This window comes from Amblyomma americanum, chromosome 1 (genome assembly GCF_052857255.1).
Source record: "Amblyomma americanum isolate KBUSLIRL-KWMA chromosome 1, ASM5285725v1, whole genome shotgun sequence".
In the NCBI taxonomy this organism is placed as follows: domain Eukaryota; kingdom Metazoa; phylum Arthropoda; class Arachnida; order Ixodida; family Ixodidae; genus Amblyomma; species Amblyomma americanum.
This window is the reverse complement of record NC_135497.1, coordinates 426,735,650-426,760,765: the sequence shown is the minus strand read 5'-3', so window position 1 is coordinate 426,760,765 and position 25,116 is coordinate 426,735,650. Positions and strand designations below refer to the sequence as shown.

The window sequence follows — 25,116 nt, the reverse complement described above, 5'->3', positions numbered from 1 at the left end:
CTCCGTCGCCTCCTACGTGGCACTAATCCGGTGGCTCTGACCCGAGGAAAATCGTCACTTGTGTGTCCACAGCTACCCTACCGCGAGCGCCCCGTCCCGCGGCACTGCCCGCTCACCGTAGCTTCCTACGTGGCACTAATCCGGTGGTTCTCACCCGATCAAAATCGTCCCTTGTGTGTCCGCAGGTACTCTACCGGGAGCGCTCCGTTCCGCGGCACCGCCCGCTCTCCGTCGCCTCCTACGTGGCACTATTCTGGTGGTTCTGACCCGAGGAAAATCGTCACTTGTGTGTCCACAGCTGTCCTACCGTGAGCGCCCCGTCCAGCGGCACTGCCCGCTCTTTGCAGCCTCATACGTGGCACTAATCCGGTGGTTCTGACCCGAGGAAAATCGTCACTTGTGTGTCCACAGCTGCCCTACCGCGAGCGCCTCGTCCCGCGGCACTGCCCGTTCACCGTAGCCTCCTACGCGGCACTAATCCGGTGGTTCTGACCTGAGGAAAATCGTCACTTGTGTGTCCACAGCTACCCTACCGCGAGCGCCCCGTCCCGCGGCACTGCCCGCTCACCGTAGCTTCCTACGTGGCAGTAATCCGGTGGTTCTCACCCGATCAAAATCGTCCCTTGTGTGTCCGCAGGTGCTCTATCGGGAGCGCTCCGTTCCGCGGCACCGCCCGCTCTCCGTCGCCTCCTACGTGGCCCTAATCCGGTGGTTCTGACCTGAGGAAAATCGTCACTTGTGTGTCCACAGCTACCCTACCGTGAGCGCCCCGTCCCGCCGCACTGCCCGCTCACTGTAGCCTCTTACGTGGCACTAATCTGGTGGTTCTGACCCGATCAAAATCGTCCCTTGTGTGTCGGCAGGTACTCTAGCGCGAGCGCTCCGTTCCGTGGCACCACCCGTTCTCCATCGCCTCCTACGTGGCACTAATCTAGTGGTTATGACCCGAGGAAAATAGTCACTTGTGAGTCCACAGCTGCCCTACCGCGAGCGCCCCGTCCCTCGGCAGTGCCCTCTCACCGTAGCCTCCTACGTGGCACTAATCCGGTGGTTCTTACCCGAACAAAATCGTCTCTTGTGTGTCCGCAGGTACTCTGCCGCGAGCGCTCCGTTCCGCGGCACCACCCGCTCTCCGTCACCTCCTACGTGGCAATAATCTGGTGGTTCTGACCCGAGGGAAATAGTCACTTGTGTGTCCACAGCTGCCCTAGCGCGAGCGCCCCGTCCCGTGGCACTGCCCGCTCACCGTAGCCTCCTACGTGGCACTAATCCGGTGGTTCTGACCCGATCAAAATCGTCACTTGATTGTCCGCAGGTACTCTACCACGAGCGCTCCGTTCCGCGGCACCACCCGCTCTCCATCGCCTCCTACGTGGCAATAATCTGGTGGTTCTGCCCCGAGGGAAATAGTCACCTGTGTGTCTACAGCTGCCCTTGCGCGAGCGCCCCGTCCCGCGGCACTGCCAGCTCACCGTAGCCTCCTTCGTGGCACTAATCCGGTGGTTCTGACCTGATCAAAATCGTCCATTGTGTGTCCGCAGGTACTCTACCGTGAGCGCCCCGTCCCGCGGCACTTGCCCGCTCACCGTAGCCTCCTACGTGGCACTAATCCAGTGGTTCTGACCGGATCAAAATCGTCCCTTGTGTGTCCGCAGGTACTCTACCGCGAGCGCTCCGTTCCGCTGCACCGCCCCGCTCTCCGTCGCCTCCTACGTGGCACTAATCGGGTGGTTCTGACCCGAGGAAAATGGTCACTTGTGTGTCCACAGCTGCCCTAGCGCGGGAGTGCCCCGTCCCATGACACTGCGCGCTCACCGTAGCCTCATACGTGGCACTAATCCGGTGGTTCTGACCCGATCAAAATCGTCCCTTGTGTGTCCGCAGCTACTCTACCGCGAGCGCTCCGTAACGCGGCACCGCCCGCTCTCCATCGCCTCCTACGTGGCACTAATCCGCTGGTTCTGACCCGAAGAAAATCGTCACTTGTGAGTCCACAGCTGCCCTACCGCGAGCGCCCCGTCCCGCGGCACTGCCCGCTCACCGCAGCCTCCTACGTGGCACTAATCCGGTGGTTCTGACCCGATCAAAATCGTTCCTTGCGTGTCCGCAGGTACTCTACCGCGGGCGCTCCGTTCCGAGGCACCGCCCGCTCTCCGTCGACTCCTACGTTGCACTAATCCGGTGGTTCTGACCCGAGGAAAATCGTCACTTGTGTGTCCACAGCTACCCTACCGCGAGCGCCCCGTCCCGCGGCACTGCCCGCTCACCGTAGCTTCCTACGCGGCACTAATCCGGCGGTTCTGACCTGAGGAAAATCGTCACTTGTGTGTCCACAGCTACCCTACCGCGAGCGCCCCGTCCCGCGGCACTGCCCGCTCACCGTAGGTTCCTACGTGGCACTAATCCGGTGGTTCTCACCCGATCAAAATCGTCCCTGTGTGTCCGCAGGTACTCTATCGGGAGCGCTCCGTTCCGCGGCACCGCCCGCTCTCCGTCGCCTCCTACGTGGCACTATTCTGGTGGGTCTGACCCGAGGAAAATCGTCCCTTGTGTGTCCACAGCTGTCCTACCCAGAGCGCCCCGTCCAGCGGCACTGCCCGCTCATCGTAGCCTCATACGTGGCACTAATCCGGTTGTTCTCACCCGAGGAAAATCGTCACTTGTTTGCCCACAGCTGCCCTACCGCGAGCGCCCCGTCCCTCGGCAGTGCCCTCTCACCGTAGCCTCCTACGTGGCACTAATCCGGTGGTTCTTACCCGATCAAAATCGCCTCTTGTGTGTCCGCAGGTACTCTACCGCGAGCGCTCCGTTCCGCGGCACCGCCCGCTCTCCGTCGCCTCCTACGTGGCCCTAATCCGGTGGTTCTGACACGACGAAAATCGTCACTTGTGTGTCCACAGCTCCCCTACCGTGAGCGCCCCGTCCCGCCGCACTGCCCGCTCACTGTAGCCTCTTACGTGGCACTAATCCGGTGGTTCTTACCCGATCAAAATCGCCTCTTGTGTGTCCGCAGGTACTCTACCGCGGGCGCTCCGTTCCGAGGCACCGCCCGCTCTCCGTCGACTCCTACGTTGCACTAATCCGGTGGTTCTGACCCGAGGAAAATCGTCACTTGTGTGTCCACAGCTACCCTACCGCGAGCGCCCCGTCCCGCGGCACTGCCCGCTCACCGTAGCTTCCTACGCGGCACTAATCCGGCGGTTCTGACCTGAGGAAAATCGTCACTTGTGTGTCCACAGCTACCCTACCGCGAGCGCCCCGTCCCGCGGCACTGCCCGCTCACCGTAGGTTCCTACGTGGCACTAATCCGGTGGTTCTCACCCGATCAAAATCGTCCCTGTGTGTCCGCAGGTACTCTACCGTGAGCGCCCCGTCCCGCGGCATTGCCCGCTCACCGTAGCCTCCTACGTGGCACTAATCCGGTGGTTCTGACCCGATCAAAATCGTCCCTCGTGTGCCCGATGGTACTCTACCGCGAGCGCTCCGTTCCGCGGCACCGCCCGCTCTCCGTCGCCTCCTACGTGGCACTAATCGGGTGGTTCTGACCCGAGGAAAATAGTAACTTGTGTGTCCACAGCTGGCCTAGCGCGAGCGCCCCGTCCCGCTGCGCTGCGCGCTCACCGTAGCCTCCTACGTGGCACTAATCCGGTCGTTCTGACGCGATAAAAATCGTCCTTTGTGTGTCTGCAGGTACTCTACCGCGAGCGCTCCGTTTCGCGGCACCGCCCGCTCTCCGTAGCCTCCTACGTGGCACTAATCCGGTGGTTCTGATTCGAGCAAAATCGTCACTTGTGTGTCCACATCTGCCCTAGCGCGAGCGCCCCGTTCCGCGGCACTGCCCGCTCACCGTAGCGTCCTACGTGGCACTAATCCGGTGGTTCTGACCCGAGGAAAATCGTCACTTGTTTGTCCACAGCTGCCCTACCGCGAGCTCCCCGTCCCGCGGCACTGCCCGCTCACCGTAGCCTCCTACGTGGCACTAATCCGATGGTTCTGACCCGATCAAGATCGTCTGTTGTGTGTCCGCAGGTACTCCACCGCGAGCGCTTTGTTAAGCGGCGCCGCCCGTTCTCCGTCGCCTCCTACGTGGCACTAATCCGGTGGTTCTGACCCGAGGAAAATCGTCACTTGTGTGTCCACAGCTACCCTACCGCGAGCGCCCCGTCCCGCGGCACTGCCCGCTCACCGTAGCTTCCTACGTGGCAGTAATGCGGTGGTTCTCACCCGATCAAAATCGTCCCTTGTGTGTCCGCAGGTACTCTACCGGGAGCGCTCCGTTCCGCGGCACCGCCCGCTCTCCGTCGCCTCCTACGTGGCACTATTCTGGTGGTTCTGACCCGAGGAAAATCGTCACTTGTGTGTCCACAGCTGTCCTACCGTGAGCGCCCCGTCCAGCGGCACTGCCCGCTCATCGCAGCCTCATACGTGGCACTAATGCGGTGGTTCTGACCCGAGGAAAATCGTCACTTGTGTGTCCACAGCTGTCCTACCGTGAGCGCCCCGTCCAGCGGCACTGCCCGCTCATCGCAGCCTCATACGTGGCACTAATGCTTTGGTTCTGACCCGAGGAAAATCGTCACTTGTGTGTCCACAGCTACCCTACCGCGAGCGCCCCGTCCCGCGGCACTGCCCGCTCACCGTAGCTTCCTACGTGGCACAAATCCGGTGGTTCTCACCCGATCAAAATCGTCCCTTGTGTGTCCGCAGGTACTCTACCGGGAGCGCTCCGTTCCGCGGCACCGCCCGCTCTCCGTCGCCTCCTACGTGGCACTATTCTGGTGGTTCTGACCCGAGGAAAATCGTCACTTGTGTGTCCACAGCTGTCCTACCGTGAGCGCCCCGTCCAGCGGCACTGCCCGCTCATCGCAGCCTCATACGTGGCACTAATGCGGTGGTTCTGACCCGAGGAAAATCGTCACTTGTGTGTCCACAGCTGCCCTACCGCGAGCGCCTCGTCCCGCGGCACTGCCCGTTCACCGTAGCCTCCTACGCGGCACTAATCCGGTGGTTCTGACCTGAGGAAAATCGTCACTTGTGTGTCCACAGCTACCCTACCGCGAGCGCCCCGTCCCGCGGCACTGCCCGCTCACCGTAGCTTCCTACGTGGCAGTAATCCGGTGGTTCTCACCCGATCAAAATCGTCCCTTGTGTGTCCGCAGGTACTCTATCGGGAGCGCTCCGTTCCGCGGCACCGCCCGCTCTCCGTCGCCTCCTACGTGGCCCTAATCCGGTGGTTCTGACCTGAGGAAAATCGTCACTTGTGTGTCCACAGCTACCCTACCGTGAGCGCCCCGTCCCGCCGCACTGCCCGCTCACTGTAGCCTCTTACGTGGCACTAATCTGGTGGTTCTGACCCGATGAAAATCGTCCCTTGTGTGTCGGCAGGTACTCTAGCGCGAGCGCTCCGTTCCGTGGCACCACCCGTTCTCCATCGCCTCCTACGTGGCACTAATCTAGTGGTTCTGACCCGAGGAAAATAGTCACTTGTGAGTCCACAGCTGCCCTACCGCGAGCGCCCCGTCCCTCGGCAGTGCCCTCTCACCGTAGCCTCCTACGTGGCACTAATCCGGTGGTTCTTACCCGATCAAAATCGTCTCTTGTGTGTCCGCAGGTACTCTGCCGCGAGCGCTCCGTTCCGCGGCACCACCCGCTCTCCGTCGCCTCCTACGTGGCAATAATCTGGTGGTTCTGACCCGAGGGAAATAGTCACTTGTGTGTCCACCGCTGCCCTAGCGCGAGCGCCCCGTTCCGCGGCACTGCCCGCTCACCGTAGCCTCCTACGTGGCACTAATCCGGTGGTTCTGACCGGATCAAAATCGTCCCTTGTGTGTCCGCAGGTACTCTACCGCGAGCGCTCCGTTCCGCTGCACCGCCCGCTCTCCGTCGCCTCCTACGTGGCACTAATCGGGTGGTTCTGACCCGAGGAAAATAGTCACTTGTGTGTCCACAGCTGCCCTAGCGCGAGTGCCCCGTCCCATGGCACTGCGCGCTCACCGTAGCCTCATACGTGGCACTAATCCGGTGGTTCTGACCCGATCAAAATCGTCCCTTGTGTGTCCGCAGCTACTCTACCGCGAGCGCTCCGTAACGCGGCACCGCCCGCTCTCCATCGCCTCCTACGTGGCACTAATCCGCTGGTTCTGACCCGAAGAAAATCGTCACTTGTGAGTCCACAGCTGCCCTACCGCGAGCACCCCGTCCCGCGGCACTGCCCGCTCACCGCAGCCTCCTACGTGGCACTAATCCGGTGGTTCTGACCCGATCAAAATCGTTCCTTGCGTGTCCGCAGGTACTCTACCGCGGGCGCTCCGTTCCGAGGCACCGCCCGCTCTCCGTCGACTCCTACGTTGCACTAATCCGGTGGTTCTGACCCGAGGAAAATCGTCACTTGTGTGTCCACAGCTACCCTACCGCGAGCGCCTCGTCCCGCGGCACTGCCCGCTCACCGTAGCTTCCTACGCGGCACTAATCCGGCGGTTCTGACCTGAGGAAAATCGTCACTTGTGTGTCCACAGCTACCCTACCGCGAGCGCCCCGTCCCGCGGCACTGCCCGCTCACCGTAGCTTCCTACGTGGCACAAATCCGGTGGTTCTCACCCGATCAAAATCGTCCCTTGTGTGTCCGCAGGTACTCTACCGGGAGCGCTCCGTTCCGCGGCACCGCCCGCTCTCCGTCGCCTCCTACGTGGCACTATTCTGGTGGTTCTGACCCGAGGAAAATCGTCACTTGTGTGTCCACAGCTGTCCTACCGTGAGCGCCCCGTCCAGCGGCACTGCCCGCTCATCGCAGCCTCATACGTGGCACTAATGCGGTGGTTCTGACCCGAGGAAAATCGTCACTTGTGTGTCCACAGCTGCCCTACCGCGAGCGCCTCGTCCCGCGGCACTGCCCGTTCACCGTAGCCTCCTACGCGGCACTAATCCGGTGGTTCTGACCTGAGGAAAATCGTCACTTGTGTGTCCACAGCTACCCTACCGCGAGCGCCCCGTCCCGCGGCACTGCCCGCTCACCGTAGCTTCCTACGTGGCAGTAATCCGGTGGTTCTCACCCGATCAAAATCGTCCCTTGTGTGTCGGCAGGTACTCTAGCGCGAGCGCTCCGTTCCGTGGCACCACCCGTTCTCCATCGCCTCCTACGTGGCACTAATCTAGTGGTTCTGACCCGAGGAAAATAGTTACTTGTGAGTCCACAGCTGCCCTACCGCGAGCGCCCCGTCCCTCGGCAGTGCCCTCTCACCGTAGCCTCCTACGTGGCACTAATCCGGTGGTTCTTACCCGATCAAAATCGTCTCTTGTGTGTCCGCAGGTACTCTGCCGCGAGCGCTCCGTTCCGCGGCACCACCCGCTCTCCGTCGCCTCCTACGTGGCAATAATCTGGTGGTTCTGACCCGAGGGAAATAGTCACTTGTGTGTCCACAGCTGCCCTAGCGCGAGCGCCCCGTCCCGCGGAACTGCCCGCTCACCGTAGCCTCCTACGTGGCACTAATCCGGTGGTTCTGACCGGATCAAAATCGTCCCTTGTGTGTCCGCAGGTACTCTACCGCGAGCGCTCCGTTCCGTGGCACCACCCGTTCTCCATCGCCTCCTACGTGGCACTAATCTAGTGGTTCTGACCCGTGGAAAATAGTTACTTGTGAGTCCACAGCTGCCCTACCGCGAGCGCCCCGTCCCTCGGCAGTGCCCTCTCACCGTAGCCTCCTACGTGGCACTAATCCGGTGGTTCTTACCCGATCAAAATCGTCTCTTGTGTGTCCGCAGGTACTCTGCCGCGAGCGCTCCGTTCCGCGGCACCACCCGCTCTCCGTCGCCTCCTACGTGGCAATAATCTGGTGGTTCTGACCCGAGGGAAATAGTCACTTGTGTGTCCACAGCTGCCCTAGCGCGAGCGCCCCGTCCCGCGGCACTGCCCGCTCACCGTAGCCTCCTACGTGGCACTAATCCGGTGGTTCTGACCGGATCAAAATCGTCCCTTGTGTGTCCGCAGGTACTCTACCGCGAGCGCTCCGTTCCGCTGCACCGCCCGCTCTCCGTCGCCTCCTACGTGGCACTAATCGGGTGGTTCTGACCCGAGGAAAATAGTCTCTTGTGTGTCCACAGCTGCCCTAGCGCGAGTGCCCCGTCCCATGGCACTGCGCGCTCACCGTAGCCTCATACGTGGCACTAATCCGGTGGTTCTGACCCGATCAAAATCGTCCCTTGTGTGTCCGCAGCTACTCTACCGCGAGCGCTCCGTAACGCGGCACCGCCCGCTCTCCATCGCCTCCTACGTGGCACTAATCCGCTGGTTCTGACCCGAAGAAAATCGTCACTTGTGAGTCCACAGCTGCCCTACCGCGAGCACCCCGTCCCGCGGCACTGCCCGCTCACCGCAGCCTCCTACGTGGCACTAATCCGGTGGTTCTGACCCGATCAAAATCGTTCCTTGCGTGTCCGCAGGTACTCTACCGCGGGCGCTCCGTTCCGAGGCACCGCCCGCTCTCCGTCGACTCCTACGTTGCACTAATCCGGTGGTTCTGACCCGAGGAAAATCGTCACTTGTGTGTCCACAGCTACCCTACCGCGAGCGCCTCGTCCCGCGGCACTGCCCGCTCACCGTAGCTTCCTACGCGGCACTAATCCGGCGGTTCTGACCTGAGGAAAATCGTCACTTGTGTGTCCACAGCTACCCTACCGCGAGCGCCCCGTCCTGCGGCACTGCCCGCTCACCGTAGATTCCTACGTGGCACTAATCCGGTGGTTCTCACCCGATCAAAATCGTCCCTGTGTGTCCGCAGGTACTCTATCGGGAGCGCTCCGTTCCGCGGCACCGCCCACTCTCCGTCGCCTCCTACGTGGCACTATTCTGGTGGGTCTGACCCGAGGAAAATCGTCCCTTGTGTGTCCACAGCTGTCCTACCCAGAGCGCCCCGTCCAGCGGCACTGCCCGCTCATCGTAGCCTCATACGTGGCACTAATCCCGTTGTTCTGACCCGAGGAAAATCGTCACTTGTTTGCCCACAGCTGCCCTACCGCGAGCGCCCCGTCCCTCGGCAGTGCCCTCTCACCGTAGCCTCCTACGTGGCACTAATCCGGTGGTTCTTACCCGATCAAAATCGTCTCTTGTGTGTCCGCAGGTACTCTACCGCGAGCGCTCCGTTCCGCGGCACCGCCCGCTCTCCGTCGCCTCCTACGTGGCCCTAATCCGGTGGTTCTGACACGACGAAAATCGTCACTTGTGTGTCCACAGCTGCCCTACCGTGAGCGCCCCGTCCCGCCGCACTGCCCGCTCACTGTAGCCTCTTACGTGGCACTAATCCGGTGGTTCTGACCCGATCAAAATCGTCCCTTGTGTGTCGGCAGGCACTCTACCGCGAGCGCTCCGTTCCGTGGCACCACCCGTTCTCCATCGCCTCCTACGTGGCACTAATCGGGTGGTTCTGACCCGAGGAAAATAGTCACTTGTGAGTCCACAGCTGCCTGGCGCGAGCGCCCCGTCCCGCGGCACTGCCCACTCACCGTAGCCTCCTACGTGGCACTAATCCGGTGGTTCTGACCTGAGCAAAATCATCCCTTGTGTGTCCGCAGGTACTCTACCGCGAGCGCTCCATTCCGCTGCACCGCCCGCACTCCGTCGCCTCCTACGTGGCACTTATCCGGTCGTTCTGACCCGTTCAAAATCGTCCCTTGTGTGTCCGCAGCTGCCCTACCGTGAGCACCCCGTCCCGCGGCACTGCCCGCTCACCGTAGCCTCCTACGTGGCACTAAACCGGCGGTTCTGACCCGATCAAAATCGTCCCTTGTGTGTCCGCAGGTACTCTACCGCGAGCGCTCCGTAACGCGGCACCGCTCGCTCTCCGTCGCCTCCTACGTAGCACTAATCCGCTGGTTCTGACCCTGGGAAAATCGTCACTTGTGTGTCCGCAGCTGCCCTACCGCGAGCGCCCCTTCCCGCGGCACTGCCAGCTCACCGCATCCTCCTACGTGGCACTAATCAGGTGGTTCTGACCCTATCAAAATCGACAATTGTGTGTCCGCAGGTACTCTACCGCGAGCGCTCCGTTCCGCGGCACCGCCCGCTCTCCGTCGCCTCATACGTGGCCCTAATCCGGTGGTTCTGACCTGAGAAAAATCGTCACTTGTGTGTCCACAGCTACCCTACCGTGAGCGCCCCGTCCCGCCGCACTGCCCGCTCACTGTAGCCTCTTACGTGGCACTAATCTGGTGGTTCTGACCCGATCAAAATCGTCCCTTGTGTGTCGGCAGGTACTCTAGCGCGAGCGCTCCGTTCCGTGGCACCACCCGTTCTCCATCGCCTCCTACGTGGCACTAATCTAGTGGTTCTGACCCGAGGAAAATAGTCACTTGTGAGTCCACAGCTGCCCCTACCGCGAGCGCCCCGTCCCTCTGCAGTGCCCTCTCACCGTAGCCTCCTACGTGGCACTAATCCGGTGGTTCTTACCCGATCAAAATCGTCTCTTGTGTGTCTGCAGGTACTCTGCCGCGAGCGCTCCGTTCCGCGGCACCACCCGCTCTCCGTCGCCTCCTACGTGGCAATAATCTGGTGGTTCTGACCCGAGGGAAATAGTCACTTGTGTGTCCACAGCTGCCCTAGCGCGAGCGCCCCGTCCCGCGGCACTTGCCCGCTCACCGTAGCCTCCTACGTGGCACTAATCCGGTTGTTCTGACCGGATCAAAATCGTCCCTTGTGTGTCCGCAGGTACTCTACCGCGAGCGCTCCGTTCCGCTGCACCGCCCGCTCTCCGTCGCCTCCTACGTGGCACTAATCGGGTGGTTCTGACCCGAGGAAAATAGTCACTTGTGTGTCCACAGCTGCCCTAGCGCGAGTGCCCGTCCCATGGCACTGCGCGCTCACCGTAGCCTTATACGTGGCACTAATCCGCTGGTTCTGACCCGAAGAAAATCGTCACTTGTGTCCACAGCTGCCCTACCGCGAGCGCCCCGTCCCGCGGCACTGCCCGCTCACCGCAGCCTCCTACGTGGCACTAATCCGGTGGTTCTGACCCGATCAAAATCGTTCCTTGCGTGTCCGCAGGTACTCTACCGCGGGCGCTCCGTTCCGAGGCACCGCCCGCTCTCCGTCGACTCCTACGTTGCATTAATCCGGTGGTTCTGACCCGAGGAAAATCGTCACTTGTGTGTCCACAGCTACCCTACCGCGAGCGCCCCGTCCCGCGGCACTGCCCGCTCACCGTAGATTCCTACGTGGCACTAATCCGGTGGTTCTCACCCGATCAAAATCGTCCCTGTGTGTCCGCAGGTAATCTATCGGGAGCGCTCCGTTCCGCGGCACCGCCCGCTCTCCGTCGCCTCCTACGTGGCACTATTCTGGTGGGTCTGACCCGAGGAAAATCGTCCCTTGTGTGTCCACAGCTGTCCTACGCAGAGCGCCCCGTCCAGCGGCAGTGCCCTCTCACCGTAGCCTCCTACGTGGCACTAATCCGGTTGTTCTGACCCGAGGAAAATCGTCACTTGTTTGTCCACAGCTGCCCTTCCGCGAGCGCCCCGTCCCTCGGCAGTGCCCTCTCACCGTAGCCTCCTACGTGGCACTAATCCGGTGGTTCTTACCCGATCAAAATCGTCTCTTGTGTGTCCGCAGGTACTCTACCGCGAGCGCTCCGTTCCGCGGCACCGCCCGCTCTCCGTCGCCTCCTACGTGGCCCTAATCCGGTGGTTCTGACACGACGAAAATCGTCACTTGTGTGTCCACAGCTGCCCTACCGTGAGCGCCCCGTCCCGCCGCACTGCCCGCTCACTGTAGCCTCTTACGTGGCACTAATCCGGTGGTTCTGACCCGATCAAAATCGTCCCTTGTGTGTCGGCAGGCACTCTACCGCGAGCGCTCCGTTCCGTGGCACCACCCGTTCTCCATCGCCTCCTACGTGGCACTAATCGGGTGGTTCTGACCCGAGGAAAATAGTCACTTGTGAGTCCACAGCTGCCCTGGCGCGAGCGCCCGTCCCGCGGCACTGCCCACTCACCGTAGCCTCCTACGTGGCACTAATCCGGTGGTTCTGACCTGAGCAAAATCATCCCTTGTGTGTCCGCAGGTACTCTACCGCGAGCGCTCCATTCCGCTGCACCGCCCGCTCTCCGTCGCCTCCTACGTGGCACTTATCCGGTCGTTCTGACCCGTTCAAAATCGTCCCTTGTGTGTCCGCAGCTGCCCTACCGTGAGCACCCCGTCCCGCGGCACTGCCCGCTCACCGTAGCCTCCTACGTGGCACTAAACCGGCGGTTCTGACCCGATCAAAATCGTCCCTTGTGTGTCCGCAGGTACTCTACCGCGAGCGCTCCGTAACGCGGCACCGCTCGCTCTCCGTCGCCTCCTACGTAGCACTAATCCGCTGGTTCTGACCCTGGGAAAATCGTCACTTGTGTGTCCGCAGCTGCCCTACCGCGAGCGCCCCTTCCCGCGGCACTGCCAGCTCACCGCATCCTCCTACGTGGCACTAATCAGGTGGTGCTGACCCGATCAAAATCGACAATTGTGTGTCCGCAGGTACTCTACCGCGAGCGCTCCGTTCCGAGGCACCGCCCACTCTCCGTCGCCTACTACGTGTCACTAATCCGGTGGCTCTGACCCGAGGAAAATCGCCACTTGTGTTTCCACAGCTGCCCTACCGCGAGCGCCCCATTCCGCGGCACTGCCCGCTCACCGTATCCTCCTACGTGGCACTAATCCGGTGGTTCTGACCCGTTCAAAATCTTCCCTTGTGTGTCCGCAGGTACTCTACCGCGAGCGCTCCGTTCCGCGGCACCGCCCGCTCTCCGTCGCCTCCTACGTGGCACTAATCGGGTGGTTCTGGCCCGAGGAAAATAGTCACTTGTGTGTCCACAGCTGCCCTAGCGCGACCGCACCGTCCCGCGGCACTGCCCACTCACCGTAGCCTCATACGTCGCACTAATCCGGTGGTTCTGACCTGAGTAAAATCGTCCCTTGTGTGTCCGCAGGTACTCTACCGCGAGCGCTCCCTTCCGCTGCACTGCCCGCTCACCGCAGCCTCCTACGTGGCACTAATCCGGTGGTTCTGACCCGATCAAAATCGTCCCTTGTGTGTCCGCAGGTACTCTACCGTGAGCTCCCCGTCCCGCGGCATTGCCCGCTCACCGTAGCCTCCTACGTGGCACTAATCCGGTGGTTCTGACCCGATCAAAATCGTCCCTCGTGTGCCCGAGGGTACTCTACCGCGAGCGCTCCGTTCTGCGGCACCGCCCGCTCTCCGTCGCCTCCTCCGTGGCACTAATCGGGTGGTTCTGACCCGAGGAAAATAGTCACTTGTGTGTCCACAGCTGGCCTTGCGCGAGCGCCCCGTCCCGTTGCGCTGCGCGCTCACCGTAGCCTCCTATGTGGCACTAATCCGGTCGTTCTGACGCGATCAAAATCGTCCCTTGTGTGTCCGCAGCTGAACTACCGCGAGCGCCCCGTCCCGCGGCACTGCCCGCTCACCGTAGCCTCCTACGTGGCACTAATCCGGTGTTTCTGACTCGATCAAAATCGTCCCTTGTGTGTCTGCAGGTACTCTACCGCGAGCGCTCCGTTTCGCGGCACCGCCCGCTCTCCGTAGCCTCCTACGTGGCACTAATCCGGTAGTTCTGATCCGAGCAAAATCGTCACTTGTATGTCCACAGCTGCCCTAGCGCGAGCGCCCCGTCCCGCGGCACTGCCCGCTCACCGTAGCGTCCTACGTGGCACTAATCCGGTGGTTGTGATCTGAGCAAAATCGTCTCTCTCGAGCCCGCATCTGACCTACCGCGAGCGCTCCGTCCCACCGCACTGCCCGCTCACCGTCGTCTTTTACATGGGCGAAATCTGTGCTTTCGCACTGATTCGAATGTAGTAAGCATTCTTTGTAGTTTTGGCGCTCCACTTTCAAACTGCACTGTTACCTCATGAGGCAAATATAGCGCCTTAGCTCTAGCATGCCTAGTGGCGCGTTCACAGAACACGGCCGGTACACCAGGTATGCCTGGTACTTCGCAGATTGTGCAGTTAGGAACCGAATTCTACCGGCACCCTGCAGGACTCTCCGAGCCGACCGCTGTACCAAGCGCAGAGCGCCACACCGTAGCTCAAGAATGGCGTGATCTATGAGCAATGAAAACTGCTTCGCACAGCGGTTACTCTCAAAGAAAGATGACCACTGTGGTCGCCGAAACGCATGGAAAACAAGACACACATTTGCACAACAGGAAGTCCAGACAAGCACCGTGGAGAGTGGTCGATTACCATCAGCGGGGCCACGGGAACCGTTTTGTTTGGTGGCCGGATGTTGAAGTCACTCACTCTCTCCATGCACGAGAGTGACGTCACCAGTGACGAGTTGAGGCAAGCTATCGGCATGCCACGCGGAAGGGGAGGAGCGAGAGCGCTGGTGACCACTGCACGGCTGACCTCTTCATCGGGCCCGAAGCACGCATGCCCGTCGGCTATTGTATCATCTTGGGGAGCGGCACTTGGTCCCCTGTTTTGAGGCGCAGCACGTCGCCATTGCGATCAACAGCCGTGCTCATCGACGTCCCGCAGGGCATTAGAGCACCGGTCGCGCAACTGCGTCTCCGCTGGTGGGAATTACACTAAAACACGGCATGCTACTGGCAGAGAGGACATTCAAGAGGTTTATTCAAGTATTATACCCCCTCAATTAGAGAGTAATTACTCATTAACTTCCACCTACACACAGCCGTAAGACTACAGATGAAAGATTTATGTAATGCCTTTCATTTCCATCACCTCGCAAAAATGGTGCAGGTCAGGAAGCAGAAAATTATGGAACACTTCTTTTATATCGATAGTGTCTTCGACGGAGGCAAGCAAACCGGCATGCTTGCAAGCATCAAACAACGGGTATGCGCACAAGCGCACAGGCAGAATGTCTGGCGGTGCATTTTAGCCGGCGCGTACGCTCCCCGCATTATTCCGTAGCCTTTGGCACACTCGGGTGGATAGCTGCCCTCGGTTATACGTTCAAGTAGAGTCACGGCGCCTGGATCACACTGTCACACGTAACGCTGAGTGCTCTTTACTGAGCGTTTTAGGCCCGCCGCCAAAAAAGTTCCACTGCACGCGTGGTCGCGCAGCCGAGCACCGCCGTAACCCAGACCACGTGTTCTTCCTCGCCGCAATTCGATCATCCTCGGCCATGGCGAACACAGCAGGACACGCCGACAGGCGCTAATTTCCTCGCTGACGGGGAGGAAACAAGGTTGCGGATCGGCAGGCGTGTTTGGATAACCCGCGACGAGAACCAGGACAGCGGGAAGAAGCACTAAATTAAGCGCGCGAGCGCGAGCGCCGGATCGGGCCGCTGATTCACGCACCAGAGGCCATGGGTGCACGTGGTTTCGTAAAGCAGGTGGCCCAGGGCGAGTTCACCCAGAATACCCCCCGCAGACCGTGGACCGCTTTATCGGGTCTTGCGGACGCGTGTGGGCGATTATAATGCCGCCACTTTTAATATAACGGCAGATGCGGCTCTGACAAGCCTGCACCCCGCCAGTTATGCGAGCTGTTTAGGGCACGCGAAACACGGCAGAATCTGCGGTGGAATACAGAGAGCTTGTCGAGAGCCTGAATGCTTTTATTTGCCTGAGGCCTCGTTGCCATTCATGAATCTGTCTATCACCAGCCAAACCATTCCCCACAAATTCTGATTTCGGCCTCTATAGCAGGTGCTTCAGGAAAAACTTCAAGTAATTTGCAAAAATAGGCTTTTTGAGATAAAAATATGGGTTTTGCGGCATAGTACTACCAATGTTGGCGTACACCGGAATGCCGGTGAATTGTCTTAAATAGAAAGCTGGTTAATTAACTTATGAGGGTTAACTTTTTAACTATCACAGCTGTAGGCAACTGGCTGCAACTAGAGATTTGTAGCCGGCCGTAAAGTAACATCCATATCAGTTTTTATAATTTCGAAAACGCGATTACCCTTGGCGCTGTGGCTCGACAAAATTTGGCATTTTCGACTAGTTACGTGCACTAGTGGCGTTGCTTTGCCTGCATGCTTTCGAAAGCGCATGCATTTTCGCACGATGTAGCCATATTTTGTCGAGCCACAGCGTCGAGAGTAATAGCGTTTTCAAAATTTTGAAAACTGATATGGCTATTGCTAACGACCGGTAACAAATGTCTGATTGCAACTAGGCGCCTAACTATACAAGTTAAAAAGTTAATTATTAGAAATTAGTTAACCAGCTTACTACCTAAGACAATTCGCCGGTTTTCTGCTGTCCGCCAACAGTGACAATACTATGCCGCAAAAGCTATGTTTTTACCCCAAAAAGTCTCTTTTTGAAAAAATTTTGAAAGTGTTCGCTGAAACACCCGGTATATGGCCTGTGCTGCTTTGTATGCGCTCGACGTGTCGTTAGTACGCCTTAGTCCGCACCTAATCTTGTATGTTTCTTCTTGCCTCTGTCGTTGTTTGTTTAAGCGGCTGCAAAATGCATTCTGCCTATGGCGAGGACTGCAGGTCTTTGGCGGGTCGACGTCAATCGTCGAGAACAATAGTTTTACGAACCTCCGATGCCCTGAAAGGATTAATTACAAATTATACACATCATTATAGGTACCTAAGTGTAATTCTTGTAAAAACGCTTTCAAAATAACGGCTGCTCCGAAAGTTTTCGTCCTACAGACACTTATAGCACGAAAGAAGAAAAGCGGCAAGCTCCGGAATATTACAGTAGATGGGGCTTGTCTGTTTGGAGAAAAAATTTTATTCGTTAGTCGCTGTGCTCGCATTTAAGCCTAGTGAAATTTACTTCAACAACACAATTGTTATATCTCAAATCTACATGGACATCTTTTGAAGTATGCGCCGTAGAGTACATAGCTGTACAGTGCTGTGTTATTGAAGCGATTCTTCCAAACTTCGGCGGCATGACGGCTGCCCAAAGGAAGATGAAAAATGTTCACTCCCGCATATATGCAGTCAGTGCCGCGCGGCTCCAAGCGCCCGAATAACGTCAAAAAAGCATTTATATCCAGGATTCCAACACTACTCTAACTTTGGTTGGAATTATGACAGTTATTCGTTTCGTGCTCAGGCGGTCGCGCGCAGCAGAGAGAGAGAAAAGGAGACAGAAAAAAGAGAGAGGAGAAACTTTAAGGAATACAGGAGAGGTCGGCCTGGATGTTGGCCTAGCATGCTACTCCAGGAGAGGGTGAAAGAAGAGAAGGAATTTAGAGTAGAGGAGGGTAAAATAGAGAGGAAAAGGGAACAAATAAAGGCTGAATGGTGAAATCAAGCACACTTGCGCACACACAAACGCATATGATTATCAAAGGGTGTCCACCAAACCCGTGTCCCTAAGGAAAACTAGCAATTCTTTTGTCCCGCGCGCTCCCGAAGCCGCACCACTCCAGGGTCCAAGCTCCAGGTCCACGGGGCCGTCCTGACGGAGTCCCGAAGCATTTAAAAGTGCCTTGAGATAATTGTTAAAGAGTTGGAAGCGGCAGATCAAGTGCTGATGATCCTCGGGCACAGAACATGTGGGGAACAGAGTACTTGATGCACCAGCACAAGCGCACCAGGAGGCAATGCAGGAGGTGGCGCCATGTAAGTACAACCTTGATCAAAGTCTTCGTCCTCAGGGTCTGCTTTTCGGCCGCATAGCGGAACACCACTCGCAGCATGCGTAAATGCCAAGTGGCCCTGAAAGGCTTGTGCAGTGGTTCTTCTCGCCTTACATAAGTTTACATTGAGGGGTGACTTGAATGCTTCACTACACGGCTGAAAACAAACTCTGTAGCCCGACGAATTTGACGGAGGGTGTACATGCCAGGTCCTCCTAATTCCATCATACACTGACGGAATGCCAATTCCATTAGATGCGAAGTGAACTTAACATGAGGGTGCCTGGTTAAGACGCCTTGCCGTCCACAACCCGTATATGCTATGTCGAAATTTGCTAGGAAACGAACAAGGATCCCTGGGAGTCTGGTTTTCCAAAGTATAAGGCGTCGATATCAAAAAAGAGCCAGCTGACATGACTTCCACCAGTTGTCGGGATGTCTCCAAAAGTGTTAACGAAGGCAGATAATGAAGCTACAGCATGCACGGGCAACCAGAGAGGGTCAGACGTTTTTCCTGTGCGGGTGTCATGTCACGTTAGATATCTTATAGGAAGGAAAAAAATAGATATACAAGACAGAAATAAAAAATTCGTGCCGTTAGCAAAACAGAAAACTTGGCAGATATTCATTTTCACCGTGCGAATGAAAGGTTTTGGTTTACCGCATCACTGTCTTTTACGGGTAAAAAGGGTCATACCCTCCGAAACTCAGTAGTGTTTTTTTTAGAATGATGGAGGCACATGTATCGTCGAGCCGCCAGTATTCATGTTGCAAAAAGAGGCAGCACTTGAAATTTTTTTGAGGGTGACTGACAACACTCTTGCTTTTTTTTTCCTCGTATGCGCTCAGGAAGCTTGCCTGTACGTTCTTTATTATACAAACTTTTCAGTTTGGATACGGAAACTAAGTTGACACTGCCTGATTCATGCGTTCGTTCCTTCGTCTTTATGTTTGTCGCGCGGCTACGATGAACCTTGTGATTGGTACAGATAGAAGTTCTTGAATGAATGGCGTGAGTCGCTCGTGATGTTGTTATTCGATGATGTTTAGGCTAATTTTAACCCGCCGAGCAGCTCTTTTTGGTGTTGGCGTTGAAATTTCTCTTTTCTTCTTGGGGTGCTAACGACGGACGCTGACTGAGCGACCGCCTACTCCGACGCTGCGGCATCGGGTTTCGCAGCTCAATTCGGCAGGTTCTTTGAAAGAAATGTTACACCTGAAATGCGTCGAGGGGTCACTGGCGTCAGCACCTAATCCACAAAGAGAGACAGCCAACAGGCTGTACTTAAGAGTGAGTAGAGCCGTGCACATCCATCGTGCGTGCGTGGAGGGCGATATGAAAAATATCCGCAAGAGCACATCTATTCCGCATGGTTTCTATATCATTGCCGTATGGTTTTTACATGATTACCTTGTGATATGTAAGGTCATACAGAGCCCGCATGGGATTTGACTTTACTGCATGAGTTGTCTGAACAGACTCCGTATGTTCCATATACGTAGTTTTCATATGAGCGATATATGAAAAACATACGAAGTAATGGGAATCGTCGAGTAGAATGTTCCACCAGGAGGGAGAACTACAGGGCTGTATTTTAGCTACCACATTGTTTCGTTTACTCCCTCGAGTGTTCACGCCCATTACTACTCCTTCAGTGCGGAATTGACGCCTCAGTGGGCCAGCAACGACTATCATCTCCCATTTACTCCAAGCATTCTTGACCGTACACATCTGGTCCAAGCCTTTCACGCAACTCGCATACTACATTAACTGCGTCGGGAGCCAAACACGGCGGGCGGCTCGTCTTCAGCGCTATGCCACCGCACAGTCCTACCTTCGCGTGTGCGCCCCCTCTCTCTCCTTTCCCTTCTTTCTACTTTCGGTCGTGTCTGCATGCGTACTCTCAGTTAAGAGACCTGGCGGCTGAAGGCGGTGGTGGGGGTGTCGTGCAGAAGTGGGCATGTGCCCCCTCCAGAAATAACCCCCTGAGCGCTCCCGTGGTGCACGGGCCGTTTTCCGGTGAACTCATCCAGCCCTGCAGCTCTCACCCCGTTGCGCTCCCCTTTCCTTCCTGGCATGCCACTTCAAAGCTTAGCCTTCTGAAATAGCTGCCCATAGTCCGGAGCGTGGACAGGAGTCCACCCTGCGCGAGTGGTTGAGCGGCCCACGTAGCACTAACGCATGTCCCCCGCTGACCCAAATGCCGGCCGACAAGCGGCATCTGGCTCGCCGTACGTCGGCCGTGTAATGCTGACCTGCGTCCGACAACCGCTAGGCGCGAGGTGGTGCTTGCGTGGGCCTCCTATTTAAAACAGGCAAACGCATAGCGTTCCTCACGGAACGGCGGTAGTCGCGACGGAAGCAGAAACATTAGAAATTACAACTCCATCCTATATTTGTTCTTAGTAGAAATTGATTGTATGGCTTTTTCGTAGTGCGTTGAGGGTTTTCCAGCAGCAAAAGACATCCTTATCGCGAGAAAATTGTATTTAAGAATCCCCCCCCCCCCGCCCACTCAGTTGAAATTTGTGAGATCTGCCGAAAAAAAGAACTCACAGGACGGTTGCCAGTGTGCAACGTAAACGTTTGAGCGTTAGTTGTAATATGACAGCAAAGAACTTGTCACAGACATGTTCAGGAAGGAATGCTGCCATCTCGCACCCTCCCGGCACGAATTCTGTCAATGCCAAACCTCGTTTCGAACACTGGAGCAGCGCACATACAGCTGGTTCTGGCCGCTGTTTCATTTTCGACGCAAAACAGCGCAAAAGAAGGGGCAGTCGAGAATGAACCTTAACCAACTCTTCCAAATGTCCTTTCTGCCGAGTGTTTCTTTATCAACGAACTTTCGGAGGCAATTTTGAGAGGCGGCAAGTTCTCTTTCATGCATATTGCGGACTGAAACGGAGAAAGAAAACGATATGCGTGCTGCAGCGTTAGTTGCCGAAAAATGCAGCAATTAGAACCGAACCCCCGACGGGTGCGGGCTTCGAAGACGGCCACCATGTTTCCAGACCGCGAAGCCCGCTTAATGCGGTTGACGCATGGGGCCGTGAATACGCCTGGCAACGCCAAAATCCCGGAGGAAACACATGCAAGTGTGTGCCACCCTGGGCTGGAAAGTCACGCGGATGCAGCGCCGGTGTGCACGACAGGCACGAATAATCGCAACGCCCACGAGAGTTTCCGTGCATAAACAGAAGGCATTGTACGGTCATGCACAAAGGTCGCACAGCAACGTGTCGAAGGACAACGCCGCGAACCACCTTCGGCAATAAGCGCAGTGGTGTGACCCTCCGTTCAAGCGAAAATGCGACATGTTTTTCATGCAGAGAACATATGCGCAGCCTTTATCATTAAACTGACCGGACGTTTACCCTTGCGGTAATGCGAAGCTCAGCGACAGCTGGGGGGTGGAAAATGCCGGCGATATTCGAAGTGTTTCGTGACAGCGTAGGAGTGACTTTTGCTGAGTGTGTTGCAGTAGCCGGATGCAATAAGCAGTCGTGGGGCGTGAGCACAGTCAGACTTGTCACGCACGGTCGTATCGTTGAGTTTTAGAATGGGGGGGGGGGGCTACCGATTGGGGGATAGGGGAATAGCGGGGCGCCAGCGTGCGTGCACTGAACAATAATGCCCCTCGCGTGATCGTTCTGCCCATGGGCTCTGGCGCCCCGCTATTCCCCTATACTCCCGACCGATAAAGTCCATTTATTCTAAATATCACTGTTATCCACCCTGCAGGGACTGGCCTCGCTCTGTACCCTTCTCGCACGAAAGCGATAACGCTAGCGAATGCTGCCGCCCCGCGGCGCGCAAAAGCCTGTTTTCATTCGTTGCGGCGACTCTATCAGCCAGAACGAACAGGTTCCAATAAGTTTCAAATTTTCGCTGCGGCGCGCCGCTCGGCAGTTGCTCAATTCGCTCAGTCGCTTGCATGTGAACCAGCCTTTAGGATTTGTTTCCCCGCGTTCTCTACCTTCCTTGTTACCTTAGCTAACAAAAGAGGGCGCCTGCGTTGCCGCGACACTAGCGTCAGAGACAGCGTGATTACCGCAGGCGCAGGGGTACAGCTCTCTGTTGGGCCTGGGGAACTCGACGCACGCTGACGTTGTGGCGCAGCGCTCCGCTCTCCGCCAGCGGGGCGAAGCTTCGCGGGAACATTTCTCGCGAGCTCGTCCATCCGGCCTCGGAAATTCTCCCCTGTCCTAACGTGTGCGAACATTCGCTTGTAACCTTTCTGGTCAGTCGGACGGCCTCGATTCCTTATCGTATTTTGTTGTTAACTGGCGGTATTGCTGTTGCAGCAATAAATGCCACTTTGCGTCAACACTGTCGTTGTTCCCAAAGAGGTCGGCCTGCCGTGATCGGAGAGCGCTCACGGGGTGGGTTCAGCGCTTTGAACAGTCAGCCTCGGATAAGTGGGGAAAATGTATTTATCCCCGTATTTCAACCGAAAAACCCGTATAGGACAAGCGGCCAGAGTGAAAGACAAACTGAGAGACAGGGATTGACGGTGAAAGGAGGGAGAGGGTGAACTCCTTATGCTAAGCGTGTCATGACTGTGTTCAGTCCAATCAATGATCGGAATTCTGGCAATCAGCATGGCGTGTTTTCATTAATTACGTCAAGTGCCGAAACGACAACGACGCCGCACAAACGGGAAATATGCCCTTAAATCTGTCACTGTAAAATATGGAGACAGCCCAAGAAGCTTGCTGTAAAACGTGTAGCAGGGCTCTCAAGCACAACTGGAAGTTCTCAGCTTCGGAGGGCCCAGTGAGAACGAGAGTTCCCCTCACTTTCATCATATTCAGAAATGTGACTATGCAGAACGAACTACACTGCATGGCCCGGAAGCAAACATGGTGGGCTGTACATTTTCGGCAAAGGCTGTACGTCCATGTAGAGAAAAAACAACTCAGAAACATGACCAGAGGAGAGTGGATCTGGTAGCATAAGCGTGGCTACAGTGGCTTTGCACGTGATTCTGTCAATCCTGCTTGAACGTCATATAGCGATGCATAGGGTGCGTAGGTGAATGGCCCCATAGCTTCCAGCTATATTTCCTGCAACTCTATGTTCGTTCAGTGAGGAGTATGTGGGCGCGCGCTTCCTTTCCAGGAAAACAAGGAAAGGCGCGGTGATCAAACAGACTGTATTTTTTGTTCCTCAGATTCATTGTTCAGTTCACGAATAATTTGACAGGTCCACATGACTCATGGCGGCTGCACTGCCTGAAAGATCTACTAGGGTGACGCCAATGTTTTCTAAATTTTAAATTTGCACCCGTAATTTCTGAAGTCTGGGTTACCTGAGCACCAACGCCAGATGCTAATCCGGAATCTCCACTTAGTCATCACGGAGGGATACTTCTCATCGAACAAACTAGAAAATATTTTACTCAAGAGTTAATTAAAAATTAGTTAAAATTGGGAAGAGTGTAAAATCATTAGAGATGCGTTAAAAGGTCTAATTGAAAAGTTACAGACCTTGAAGAGAAACCATAAATGGCACAGTTTCTGAAAAGATAGCTTCAGGCTGCAGCGTAAAGCTATCTGTTCGCAAACTTCCTCTTGCTGTATTTTCTGAAGATTACTAAGAACACTCCGGCCGTTTATAGCTTCGACATAATCGCCAATATTTGCGGCTCCTTCGTCTCTATCAGGGGATGGAGAGCCTTACTTTTTGACAGGAAGTGTTCCATCGTTTCCGTGCCGTGAAGGAAGTCATGGCGAATCCGTCACTGATTTTCTGCCTTTAGTATTTTGTGCTTGTCAATTGCCGCTCTGTAGCTAAGAAAAGTAAGGCGCTTGCCGTGGTCAGTTGGCAGCAGAGCGCTGGCGTCATCTATCGGGGCAGGAACAAAATGGTGCAAGAAAGCAGCTCAAGTAGCACTCTTTGAGACAGCAGTTCGACGACCTTGTTTTTCTCGGTTCGGCCGGATCAGATATATGTCTTTCCTAGCTGTCACTGTAGCTTTGCCAGCCAGAGGCGTCACTATACCTATAGGGCACACGGCGTGGCGGGCCCTGTGCGTCACTCCCCCCACTTGAACCACAACCTTTTGTCTTGACTAAATTCAATGCTTTCTCTGTGCCATATACGACTGAAGAGTCAGTAAAAACTCACTTGAAAAATCCTGTTTCTGCGAGAAGAAACAGAAAAAATAAGGTGCGAGGTGTCTCTTGGAAAAGCGAAACACTAATGAAGAAATAAAAACGGGAAATGTTTCGTGAGGTGGATGAAAGGATTGGCACTGTAAAAAACTATGGGGACGCTTAAGCCACCTTAAAAGTGAATTGCGACAGCACTAAATTTCACATTTGTCACAGCTTCGGTTGCAACTTCTGTGCGTGTTTGCGTCATTGTCAGTCCATCAACCGCCATATTCGGACTGCTAGAAGAAGCAGCAGATATCCGCTATGCTGCGACGGTGCCAACGTTTGCAAATTTCACACTTTTTCTCATTGGTTTCTTTCGGGGGTCACGTGACCTCAATACTTCACATATATCTCGATTTTGGTAGCGATTTCCATTTTCAAAAGCACTTCGTGCACCCAGTGATAAAGCTCCTGGTGTGCTGAACTTCCCGAGATAACACGCGGAAAATAAGTACAACAATCGTCGCCTCAAGTCTTCTCGTCGATAAAAATGGGGAATCGCCAACTTCTGCTGGAGAATGCATGCTCATCCTCCATCAACGACAACAGGCCGTGCAGTAGCGAAAAAAAAGTATTTCCAAACGATCCATTCCTGATTTCTGTTAGCTGCAGAATCTTGCAGTAGCGAACCTTTTACATGCGATGTATTTAACGGGTTACCTAGGCAAAGGAGGGTCATGGATAGATTGCGACTGCCAGAGGAAGGAAAAAGAGAGGGGAGGTTGCTCGCATCGAACAGGACTTCGTTACGGCAAACAGCAGTAAAATGGCACGTTTAAGCACTAACACATTTACCAATTCTGAACGCAGACTATCAGACAGTTTAAAAGATTCGGCAGAGACACCCAAGTCTGTTTACGTGTGGGAATGCGACAGCATTCCTGTCCCTGGGTGCATTGTTTACGCGTAATGTTCGTACATGCATTAAATTTCTTTTCTATGAGCTTATGAAAGTCACAGCGTAGTACAGCATTCCGGGTGGTGTCTATGTGCCTATGACACCCCCTTTAACGCTGTACGACGAACGGTTGCATCACAATTTTGATACGAAAGTCTGGGAAGGCATACAATTGAAGGCGCATATGTCGGTGGTTCGGATCCCTGTCGCGAGCTAGCCTGCAACTTGACTAGCACCATTCCACAATGTCACTTCTCACCGATTACATATCCACAATGACATTACCCATCTTTTTCATTGATTACAATCACAACTGCCGATCACGTTACCGATCTCCAATCACCATCAAAACTATTGATTACCAGTCACTGTCTGGGTTACACTGATTGACATACTACGCCACTAAATACTCATACACACCATTTTTTCTGTACAATGAAGCACCATAAGTCTGCCTTTTCTTTCCGCGCAATTT

At 56.0% G+C, this 25,116-nt stretch overlaps 2 protein-coding genes across 8 annotated transcripts in view; one reads left to right on the top strand and one right to left on the bottom strand.

Annotated features, from left to right (window-relative positions):
* LOC144124866 (uncharacterized) overlaps nt 1-12,128 on the top strand; it is a 31,372-nt gene extending 19,244 nt beyond the window's left edge. Inside the window, exon 3 of the mRNA XM_077657790.1 lies at nt 12,048-12,128. Coding sequence (XP_077513916.1) covers nt 12,048-12,128 — 81 coding nt within the window. The remainder of the gene's footprint in view (nt 1-12,047) is intronic.
* The window catches only part of LOC144115866 (uncharacterized), a 360,881-nt gene that overhangs the window by 264,279 nt on the left and 71,486 nt on the right, over nt 1-25,116 (bottom strand). The window lies entirely within an intron of this gene.